The sequence below is a fragment of the Phascolarctos cinereus genome, unplaced genomic scaffold (genome assembly GCF_003287225.1).
Source record: "Phascolarctos cinereus isolate Bilbo 61053 unplaced genomic scaffold, phaCin_HiC Scaffold_2;HRSCAF=192, whole genome shotgun sequence".
NCBI lineage: Eukaryota > Metazoa > Chordata > Mammalia > Diprotodontia > Phascolarctidae > Phascolarctos > Phascolarctos cinereus.
Window position 1 is genome coordinate 155,939,020 of NW_027555625.1, and position 12,633 is coordinate 155,951,652.

The 12,633-nt window shown below is 33.8% G+C and overlaps 1 protein-coding gene across 4 annotated transcripts in view; it reads right to left on the bottom strand.

Moving 5' to 3' along the window:
* The window catches only part of XRN2 (5'-3' exoribonuclease 2), a 98,091-nt gene that overhangs the window by 28,335 nt on the left and 57,123 nt on the right, over window positions 1–12,633 (bottom strand). For all 4 annotated transcript variants that reach the window (XR_013484623.1, XM_078149697.1, XM_020986856.2 and 1 more), the window contains 4 exons: window positions 9,805–9,888; window positions 8,022–8,119; window positions 7,864–7,943; window positions 4,908–4,964 (listed from right to left, as the gene is read on the bottom strand). Coding sequence is in view for 3 of the 4 variants with exons in the window: in XM_078149697.1 (XP_078005823.1) it covers window positions 4,908–4,964; window positions 7,864–7,943; window positions 8,022–8,119; window positions 9,805–9,888 (319 nt within the window). In the remaining variant the exon portion in view is untranslated. The remainder of the gene's footprint in view (window positions 1–4,907; window positions 4,965–7,863; window positions 7,944–8,021; window positions 8,120–9,804; window positions 9,889–12,633) is intronic.

Genomic DNA, 12,633 nt, shown 5'->3' on the forward strand with positions numbered 1-12,633 from the left:
CACCCTTCAATAAAACAATACCATATTGCCTAGGATTCAGGTTAACTAAAATAATATTGTATTTAATATTTAATTCTTAATATAGTTTCATCGAAATTATAGTTTGAATAAAATTCTGTTAAGATAAGGTACTCCTGAAATTCAAAATACAGTGATTTTGTACAAATAAATACAAGTTTCACCACCCTTAACATAAAAATACATATTCTGCTTTTAATGGCCAAGATTTCTCACTCAGATTTTACTTAAGTGCTTTTAGATGAGTAACTGCTACTTCCATTTGCAGGAAGGCACAACATGAACTTAGACACCATAAAATACCCAATACCAACAGACCTACAGCATTTATAACATTGTATAATGAATTCTTGACATGTAACCTACTACTCCAATCATAAGATTACGTCACTAGTACTGTAAAGTCTACTATGTTCAATGAGGATGCTGAAGATGAAGATGTTAAATTGATTTTTCATTTGTACTACAAGTAGTACTTTAAACAATATGCCCAAGAATGAAATGCTCTGACACATTTTTTTGAAGCCTCAATAGAAAATAAAAGTGGAGCGAACAACATTCTTCTAGCTCAATTCACTTGAAGAATTATCCTTTGAAATGTCTTTTAAAGTACTGTTCTGGGGCTCCTAGTATACATCACAGAGAAGGGAGAAAACTCCAGCTAGCAAGTTACATCTTTACGATGCCTTTATACCTACACAATTCACAATAAAGTTAAAAAATAAACATTCTATCCCTTTTCACACTGAAATGTTTATAATGAATACACTTTTCATTTTAAGGCAGTTTCCAAGACTTACAGGCTTCTCCTCCCATTCTGTCAAAAGCAGGTACCCAGTTTAATCTCCCCAAAAGCATTACAGGCATCTAAAAGTTAAACCTTTCTAAATGTTTTGAACCATCAAGTCTTTATTTTATCTATCATATGTACTTGGACTTAAGTGTTTACCATATACTTGTTACTAGTTGCCTTTTTTTAATTTTAAGCTCCCTACTTATCAACAAATAGTATCAAGCTTACCTATAAACTTCTATTTAAAATCATCTTTATTCATACATACTTTAAAAACAGAAAGGTTGAAACTTCTGAACCTCTAGACTGAGCCAAATAGTTAAACACATAAAGTTTGAGGAACACTTTCCAAGAAACTAATTTATACTTACTAAAACATTTTTTACTATGTAACACTAGGTGTTTAAACAAGGTTCTTGTTTACCATTCTATGTAAGTCAGAGTTCGGGGGAGAGGGAGAAATTTTAAAATTCAGGGGACTTTGTTCCTTTCTTTACTAAAGGATCTTACAACCTCAATGAATAGTCAAAACTGATACACATGAAGCACGTGGGTCACAGGATGCTTCTCTAAGAGTTCTTTTGTGAATATATGACACCTTCAACAACATCCTTTGAACACTATAAATACAGATTATACGTTACAAGGTGTGAAAAATCTCTTGAATAAAACCCCATGGTAAAGGAATAAAAAAAATAAAAAGACCATAATGAAGGAGTGTGGAAAGATGGCAAATGTTATGACCTAGAAGAGGCCAGTCTGCAACAGACTGGTAAAAATCAAACACTGTCTGTTACAGAACAATGAGAGAGCCAAAAGCAATCAGGTATAAACTCTTCCATCTAGTCCAGGACTGCACAAAAAAGATCGTTAGAATCCTGTGGAAGCTCTGAGTAAACACAAGCTAGGTAAGAGAAAGGCATAAGCAGCCACATCCCATAGCAAGCGACAGAGCCAATCAAGCACCATAGCACTTGGCTACCTCAAGCCCCAGCCACAAAAGCAAAGAGGGTCATGGGAGAGCCTCAAAAGCAGCAGTATATAGGACTAGTTACAGGGGTGGGGAACCTGTGGCCCTCTCGGTCCTCAAGTGCAGCCCTTTGATTGAATCCAAACTTCACAGAACAAATCCTCTTAATAAAAGGATTTTGTTCTGTTAAACTTGGACTCATATGGCCTTGAGGCTACACCTCAAGGGTTTCCACCCCTGGGCTAGTTAAATGCCTAGAGCAGGGCAGTGCCAAGCCAAACACCCAATAGGGAGACAGAGCCAGTCCAGAACTCAGCCTGCAACCGAACTACCAAAATTCTCTGAGAAAGGGCCAGACCAACACCCAAGTAACCCAAGCACAACCCAGCATCCAGACAGCCTGTGACCAAATGACAACAATAAGAATAACATCAACATAATAACATTAACATCATCATCATTATCATCAATATTTTTATAGCACTTTAAGATTTTAAAGATCTTCACAAAGATCGTTCAAAATAATATTCTGTGATAAAATAAACACAAAAATAATTAAGGACTTGAATATAACTTTGAAAAAAATTTGAGATCATGGATCTCTGGATATTATTAAATGAAAAAAGAAAAAAATTTACAGTGAATGGCACTTTTACAAAAACTGACCATGTACTGAGGCATAAACCTGTGACAAAGAATTGCAAAATATGAAATACATCCTTAAAATGCAATAAAAGTCTTATTTTTATAAGAGCCATTTGAAGAAAGAATTAAAAATTGGAGACTACAAGTAACAAGTCGTAGGAAACCAAAGAAAATTTCACCATGTCAACAATGACACAACAAACTAAAACTTAGGGCATGCAACCAGTGTAGTACTTAGGAGAAATCTTACATCTCTTAATGCTTCTTTCATCAACAAAAGAAAATAAGAACAGATTGGGCATGCAACTAAAAAAAAAGGTAGAAAAACAAAAAAATTTTTAAATCCCCAAGTGAATACAAAAAAAATTCTGAAAATCAAATAAATTAAAAGCAAAAAAGAAAAAAATGAATTGAGAAATAAAACTGAGACTTTTTGAAAAGAAAAATAAACACCTAGTCTTATTTTTCAAAAAAGAGAAAAACAAATTGTATAAACATTTTTATAAAAATTTATAATGTAAGAAATAAAAGAAACTATCAGAAACTATTTTGTCCAAGAAATGCCAAGAAAACTGATAACTTCGATGATGGATGAAATCTTACAAAAACGTAAAATACCTATAGTAACAGAAATAACAACATCAGAAGAAGAAACTGAACCAAAAATGAACTCCCAAAGGAAGAAACCAAAGGACCAGATGGATTTACAAGTAAATTCTATCAAACATTCAAAGGACTAATTCCAAGGCTTCTAAACTCTATGATACAAACAAGGTCTTGATAATAAAAGCGACACAAAGCAGAGACAAAATACCATTAATAAACAATGATGCAAAAAATACGATATATTAGAAGAGAAGTTACAACATACTAAAATGTATATACTATAACCAGACTGGATTTATAGCTGTAACACAAGGTCAATTCAAAGGAAAATCACAAACATAGTAAGAAAAGCTCCTTTTATACAAACCAAAATTTACATTTCAGAAAGACTTTAGACAAAATCACTTTTCAGTAATAACAGGAGTAAAACAAGAATAGCCATTACACTGAAAAACACAGCAACAGAAATTCTTGTATGACAATTAAGATGAGAAAAAGAAATCAAGGAAATAAACATAATCAAAGAGAAGAGAAATCCACTTCACTGATGACATGATGGCTTATTTAGAGAAACCAAGAGTTAACTGAAAATCAATTGAAACAATAACCCCAGCAAAACTACAGGACAGAAAATAAATCCACATAAACTTATAGCCATTTCTGTACATCACTGTCAACAAAAGCCAGCAAAAAGCGATAGGATGAGAAATTTCATTCAAAATAGTTACAGAATGCATAAAATATTTGGGAGTTCATCTAAAAAAGACACACCCAGGAACTATATAATTATAACTACTTTAGAGAAATAAAGATGTCTATATAGTTGGAGAAATTAGTAGTTTATGGGTGCCAATATAATAAAAATGGCAGTACTCCCTAAATTAATTTACCTTTTCAGTGTCATACTAAAGGACTATTTTAGAAAACTATGCAAAATAATTTTTAAAAATTCATATAGAGGTTAAAAATCTCAATGGAAATAATGAAAAAAGTAAAAAAGAAAGTGGGGAAGGATATGTCTAACAGCACCATATTCCAAACAATACCAAAAAAATCATCATTAAAAGTATTTGGAACTGGTTAAAAAATAGAAAGATCTATCATATTAGGTATACCACATTCAGAAGCAAACAAATACAGTAGCATAGTGTTTGATGAGCCTAAAGAGTGTAACAACTAGGATAAGAGTTTGCTATTTCACAAAAATTGGTGGGAAAATTCAAAATTAGACACAAATCTGGTATAAACATCACACCAAATATCAAGATGAGCTCCAAATAGATATCTGAGTTAGACATAAAGGGTGACATAACAAACAAGAGGAGCAAAGACAGAAATAAGTGATAGATAAACTAGATAAAACTTTTAAAGTTTTTTTAAATAAAGAAAACCAATGTAGTTAAAATAAAAAGGGAAATATGTAAATGTGAAAAAGATCTTTGTTGTAAGCTTCTCAAGTAAAGATCTTGTATCTAAGATAAATAAGGAACCGATTCAAATTTATAAGAATAACAACCATTCCCTAACAGATAAATAGTCATGGATATGAACAGGCAATATTCAAAGGAAGAAATCCAAGCCACCAATTACCATAGATTAGGAGTCAGAAAGCTTAGGTTTGAATCTCACCTCTACTGCTTATTATCCATTTACAGAGTTATTTAATAGCTTGGTACTTCAGTCTTCTCAACCAAATGTTAAAATGTTAACTAGATAATCTATAAAGTCACTTCCAGCTTCATTTCTGACAAATGATTCTAAGAATGGCCAATACTGGCAAATATCATCACAAGTCAAATCCAAAGACAAGAAGGGAATTCTACTTTGCTTCTACCCATAATACCAGAGTTAACTACCAAAATTTGGATCACTTACCTGATTGCAGAGTTCTGTGTCAAATCTCGCAACACTGGAACAGGAGAATACACTATTCTAAAGGAGAAAAAAAGATTGAAAACATTATGATCTGTTCTACATGAGTAAACAGAAGCTGTTGAGGGGTGGAGAAGACCATGATAAGCAATGGATGACAAAGAGAAAACAGAGTGGCTTAAATCTCATGTTGCTTCTGTTTTCTAATGTTACAGAATATTATTCTACTGTGAGATATTATAAAAATGATAAATACAGAACAGCATGGAAAGTTATGAACTGATGTGAAAGTGAAGTAAGCAGAGTCAAGAAAACAATATTACACAATGTCAACCGTGTAAATAGAAAGATCAGCTCAAAACAGGTGAAAATGAATGTTGCAAACTTAGAATCAGCTTGGCCCCAAAGAAGACATAGGAGAGACACTTACTCCGGGAAGGGGGGGGGGAAGGGTCCAGGTAGGGGGGAGCCCACCGGTGTGGAACATTATAAATGTCATTTTTTTCAATGTATTGATCAGTTTTTGCTGAATTTTTGTTGTTTCTCTCTTAAAAAATTTTGTTATAGGAGATGATTCTCTGGGAGGGGCAGGAGGAGAAACAAATAGATAAATTTAAATGATATTAAAAATATACATATATACATGTATATAAAAATGTATTTCACAAAAATTCAGCCTGGCTTCATCGAAAACAGGACATACCAAACTAAACATTTCCATTTTTACCTGGTTACTAGGCTGGAACGAAGCACAAACTTTACAAATATTTCAGCAAAACGCTGATAAAGTCTTTCATGCTATTATTGCAGAAGAGAAGGTTAAAGGCTAGACAACAATACAATTAGACAGATTCAGAATTGATTAAAAGGCCAGATCCAAGGAGAAGTCATTAATGGTTCTATATCAATTTGGAAAGCCTATAAGTGATGGGCCCCAAGGATATGAACTTGGGCTAGTAATGAATAACAAGTAAGTATCAAGATCCAAATGGCCTTTTGACTGAGTCCAAGTTTTACAAAACAAATCCTTTCATTAAGGTGATTTGTTCTGTGGAGTTTGGATTCAATCAAAGGGTTGCACTTGAGGACCTAGAGGGCCACACGTTCCCCACCTCTGGGCTAGAGTACTGGGTGGGATCTAATCAGATGAAGTCTAAGAATGATGAATGTGAAGCTTCATATCTGGGTTACAAAAATCAGCCTCATGAGTACAAGAAGTTGAGACAGAGCTAGCCAAATTCACCTGAAGACTGTTCAGTGAATCAACAATTTTAGTTGTTGCTTCGTGAAAAGCAACAGCTTCCAGAATAAGTAAGCAACAGGTCCAATGTAATTCCAATCAAACCAAATCTGGAGTAATATGCTCAGTTCTGGGTGACAAATTTTAGTAAGCCAGTCAGTAAGCATTAAGTGCTTACTATGTGCTAAACAGTGGGAATACAAAGAAGGGCATAAATATGTTTCCTGCCTTTTAGAAGGTCACAGTCTAATGAGGAAGACAGCATGAAAACCCCTTTATCCACGTAAGACGTGTGCATAGTATCTCAGAGAGCCAGCACTAGGATTGCTAGAGGCTGCAGAGGGTGAAGTTTGAGCTGATTTTTAAGGGAGGCTACAGAAGCTTGGAGACAAAGGCAGAGGTGAGGAAGAGAGTACTGCAGTCCCACAGGGGTAGCCACAGAAAATGTATGAAGGCAAGAGATTAAAAGAAGTTGTGCTCAAGGAATAGCAAGAATGCCGGTGATCCTGTGTTGGGTGTGAGATGACCAGAAATCACCTTACAATCAAATTGGGCCAGGTTGTAAAGAACTTTAAAAGCCATAAAGAGGGTTCCCTACTTAACAATAGTAGCAATAAGGACCTTGATTAGCTGGTGAATGTCTACTGGAGGGCAACCAGGATAGTGAAAACTTTTGAGCTCATGCTCTATGAGGATCGGTTTAAGGAAATGAGGATGCTGATTCAGGAGAAGAAAAGACTTAGAGGGGCTAGGATAGCCATCTTTGAAGATCTGAATAGCTGCCACATGGAAGAGTAGCTCCTGCTTGGCCCTAAAGGCAGAAGAGCAATAGGAAGTAGTTCCAAGGAAGAAGATGGAAAATTTTCCTAACAGTTATCACAAAGCAAAATGAGATGCAGGGGGAGGTGGTCTCCTCCTTCAGTTTTTCAGAAAGGCTGAATAACTATTTCTTTAATATGACATAGACAGTATTTCTGTTCAGGTATAAGCTGAACTAAATAGTTACTTTTTATCATTTCTATGCCTGAAAGCTATGCTACAAATAAAAGATGTTTAAGAAAATAACTTACGAGATGCAATACTACCTAGATAGACTGATGTCAACTAAAAGAGATTATTCTTGAACTAAAGAAAATGTTTGATTGTGATTTTTATTATACTATGCCTCCTGAATCTTGATATTTTAAGACCTTGTCACTAAAACATGAATTTAAAGGAAGAACTAGAATTACTGTGTCCAAAGGGGAAAGGAGTAAGGGAAATGAATTTATAAGAATTTGGTATTTTGACGAATAGATTGTATCTGATTTTTGAATATAAACTGAGTGCACTATTTTTAAATATATAAAATTTATAATTATTTTAAAAATCCTCTTTTTTTTTTCCTTTTTGGTAAGGCAATCAGGGTTAAGTGACTTGCCCAGAGTCACACAGCTAGTAAGTGTTAAATGTCTGAGGTCGGATTTGAACTAAGGTCCTCCTGACTCTAAGGCCGAAGCTTTATCTAGCTGCCCCTATCTTTTTTAACTTTTAAGAAAAATGGGGAAATAAACACGACAAAACTGCAATGTATGGAATTAAGTTATATTTAAATGTGTCACTTAACCTCTTTCGACCTTAGTTTGCATATCTATAAAATGAGGAAGGTGGACTATGTGATCTCTAAGGTTTGTTCCAGCCTTAAACCTATGATGCAAATATCTAAATCCAAATACTCACTGATCTGGAAGAACGGCTTCTTCATGTAAATTAAGTTTTCCTTGGATCCCATGACAAAGTTCAGGTGGTAAATCTACTGCCTGTGAAGAAATGTGTGATCAATTTAACAGGAAAAAAATTAATTATGTTAGAACAAAGAGGATTCTGGCATTAATTACCTCTGTGGAACCTGTTTTGTACAGTTCTGAAAGGAAATCACTAAGTGGATGGTGTTTCCCCACAAACATTACATCACCACCAAGGCTATTTCTTCTAGCTGGGAAAAAGAGAGGAAAAAGGATAGAGAAACAGGGGAAAGAAGAGCTAAGTCAAACCATTTTAAAAAACACAAAATAAAAACAGCTGAATTTTCAGAAATCAGAAAATTTCAACTACATTAATAATTTATTTACATGGAAAATTTTATATGGTCAATATCAAAGATCTCTGAATGTAAGAAAGAATTTAGTGGTTTTCTAGCAGTTAGCTAAATACAGGTGGGCATAGGCTTTTTTTAGACACAAAGATTTTTTTTTAAAGTTTTTTCTTTTGGCATTTTAAAAAATTCACATAAAATTTATCTTCTGAGAAAACCTGGACTTTTGCAGTTTCTAATGCGTACAGCTTAACAAATATCAGTGTTGTTGAAAACAATTCCATTTGTAACAATGCATTAAGTTTCATCCTAGTACTGTTATCTGTTACCGTGTCTTGTTGGTTTTACTTTCATACCATCTCTCCTATATGATGCATTCTCTCCTTTGACATAACCACTTCTCAGCTATAGGCCTTCTGTAGCTGATCTCCCTACCTCGATTCTCTTCCCACTCCATTCCCTCTTTCACTCAGCTGTCAAACTGATCTTCCTCACACACATGTGGCATGTCACTCTTCTGATCAATGAACTCCCAGTGTTCCTATCACCTCCAGAATCAAATATAAAATCCTCTGTTTGATTTTTAAAGGCTTTCAAAATCTAGCCCTTTCCTACCCCACTCACTCTTTCACCATATAAAACTGGCCTCCTGCTTATTCTTCATTTTCACTGGCTGTCTCCCATGTCCAGAATGTTCTCCTTTCTAATCTCCACCTGCTGGGCTCCCTGGCTTCCTTCAAGTCCCAGCTAAAATCTTACCTTTTAATGGAAAGCAATCCCAATCCCCCTTAACAATAGTGCATTTTTCCAGTTGTGTCCAACTCCTCATGAGTTTTGGGGTTTTCTTAGCAGAAAACACTGGAGTGGTTTGCCATTCCCCTCTCCAGCTCATTTTACAGATGAAGAAACTGAGGGAAACAGGGGTAAGCGACTTGCCCTGAGTCACACAGCTAATAAGTACCCGAAGCCAGATTTGAACTCAGAAATGAGTCTTCCTGACTCCATGCCTAACACTTATCTACTGAGTCACCTAGTTACCCCATTTGTGTACTACTTTTGTTATTACTTCTAATTTACCTAATAATTATATCTAATTCATACATTTGTCTCCTCCATTAGACTATAAGCTCTTTGAAGGCAGGCACTGTCTTCTGCCTTTCTTCGTATTCCCAATATTTAGCACAGTGCCTACAGGGTATAGTACGCAATAAATGCTTACTGACTGAACACCTTCAAGAAAGAGAATTTTTCAACCATTTTTTCTTTTGTCAGACAGGGTAGAACAGTGCATAAATCAATATTCTTACAAATAATTTCATTATGTCCATTTTTCATAAGAATTTAATTTTGAGATTTCTTCTGGACATTATATATGAGTTCACGTAAAGTATGAAAATGTTAACTATTGTTAGTTCATCATTAATTTAACATCAAAATTGACATTTTAAAATGAGAATTGAGTCCGTTTTTTTTTATTAGAAGCATAACTAACATAATAGAAGTACAAATATAAAAAATACAAGACTGAAATTTTAAGTACACTGACTGTATTTTAAGCACTTAACATTTTAAAATATAATTCTCACTTTCATCAGGTGTAAGGTCAGGATAAACTTCTTCCAGAGCAGCTCTGAGACGACGTTCATCAACAAATGGTAATAGGGCAACACCTAGTTTTTTAAAATGAGAATCAGCTAACTGTTGTCACCACTAGTTTAAATCAGTATTTCTAATAAAAGTGTCCTGCTAAAATAGAAAAAAAATGTGTGAAGTAAAGACCAAGAAAGAAGTGGGAGAGATTAAAAAATGACTGACCATTATTAATATTAATTAATTTTTCAAAGTAGCAGGTTATGTATTCTTGCTAGAATGTTGAAAAATCAAAATGACAGAAAAGTCATAGCTTAAGATCTCTATAAGTTAACTTTAAATGATTTAATTACTCACTTTTTCTAGATCACCTGTCATAATTTCTCCTTCAAAAAACAATGAGGACAAACTTTAACTTTCAATAGCAGTAAAAGTTTCTGCTGCTATGGAATAATGGAACAGTTGATGATCACACATTTGAGAATGCCACCTATTAAAAAAGACATGCTGGTTCTTTAAAAATAATGGCTAAAAATTCTTATTATGAACATATCAATCTAAGTTTGATATGTATAGGCAGATGGATATGTATATATGCGATATATATATATATATAATTAGCTGACAATACAGTAGATTTTTAAAAATTAATAGCACTTGGACACCCTGTACTCTAAAACTATATGACATATGGCTGGGTATCTTTTATCAGTTAATATAAATATATAAACAATAACATCCTTGAGATTGTTATTAATGATATAAACAACTTTTTCCTTTAAGTTGAAAAAAATCAATCAGGAAATCAAGTCAAATTCCATAGTCTCATGTAGGCAGCAACTGAATTATCAAACAAAAATATTCTCCATTCACTGCTGAAGTGTAAAAATGGATACCTACTTCCTTCAAAAGAGCAAATATGATATGTTTACTAAGTCTGAGGCTGTGGTGCTTACATTTAAGTAATGCAGATTGAGGTTCTGGTCACAATTTCAAAGTTGGACCTCATTTGTAAAATGGATGGTGTCTAAAAGTAGTTTGTCTGAAAAAGATATGGGAGTCTTACAGGACTGCAAACTTAATGAGCCAACCAGTGTGATCTTTAGCTACATCAAAACAGGCATAGCTTCTATGAACAGCAAGATAACTGTCCTCTGTAATCTCAAACTACATACATCTAAAGTACTGCATTCAGTGCTGGGAAGTTTAGGGAGTACACTAAGAAGCTGGGGAGTATCCAGGACAACTAGGTTGGTGAAGGGCCTAGAGTCTATGACACATAAGCCTCAGTTTAAGAAACTGGAAAAGAGTTAAGTTTCCAATTAACCTGGAAAAGAAAAGGCTTAAGAGGGAAATGATAACTGCCTTCAAGTACCAGAAGCATTATCTCCTGGAAGAATAACTGAACTGGCTCTGTTTAGCCCCAGAGGGTTGATCCAAAAACAATGGGTACAAGCTACAAACAACCAAATTTAGGACTGACATTGTGGAAAAATTTCTTAACAATCAGCCCTATCTTTTTTTGTGACTGAGGGACACTTCCAAATTAGAGTTAAATGAATAACTTAACAAACTAAAAATATAATACTAAATGCTAAGTGTCAGGGAATGGTAATTTTGAAGTTTTTACTATTCTCAACCACTTTTTTGCTTTTCTTCTATGCAGCTGACTTCATTTTTTGGCTTCTGTCTCAGTGACTGTATTTTTTAGCCAACAAAAAGAGTTTTAAAGTAGTTATTCAGTAGATGCCTGAGAACAGGCCCTAATAAAATTTACTCTGAAGATGCAACTTGCTTCTTGAAAGATAATATTTTTAATAGTAAGTCAAAGAGCAAAAATATTCCTACATAATATCTAAAATTACTTGAAAATTAATTTCAAGGATAATAATATATTAAAAGACAATGTAGGGAACAATGAGACCAAGTTTATTTAACCACACAGTTTGAATATATAAATTTTTAAACCAGCACTGAGAAGTTACATTGGGAACACAGAATTATTCTTTTATATATTAATTTCTGATCTAGCGTGTTATCAATAGCTAAAAATCTCCACTGAAGAAAATCTTCCTCATGATATAAAGAAATTCTAGCATTTAAGTCCTATCAAATAAGAAATTTGAAATTCTATTGGCAGCATTAAAGTCACAAAGTCAAAATACAAAAGACAATACACACAAAATATATAATGCTGGGAAAGTGCACAATCCGATGGAAATGCTAGGAAACTATGTATTTGTCATCTTCCATCATTCAGAACAGGGATTCTTTCAAAGAATACTCACCTTTATCTCAAGGAAAGCATACCTAATAAATGTTATCTCACTGAAAAATATTTTAACAAATATACATATTTTGTTGATATCTTAATAGCTATAATCTAACAGTGGACTATTCAATTCTAGCAAATTTACTTACATGTAAAAAATTTTATAAAAACCATAGCCTTCTATTTCTCATACATAACTCAAGAGATCAATCCTCAAACAAAATCACAACAAAACCACCAAGAATAATTGCTGATATAAGTAATTTCCTCTTACAGTTTTTAACAATGTCATCAAAACTAAGGATTAGGTGCTTCCATTGCCTCATTTAAATATCACACTGTCAATTGGTAGTACAATAACTCATTGATAACTGAAAGCAGGGAGTATTTTAAAGTTCTCTAAGTTTTATATCTGTGTGGTTTTTTTCTATGCATTTATTTCTACTAAACTATACAGGGCTTCAGCTTCAGTTAAGAGCAGTAATAGATATGATTTTATCCGTTCAACATTTGTCTATTTAACATGCTTTAAATAATCCAAGGGTCCAACTTG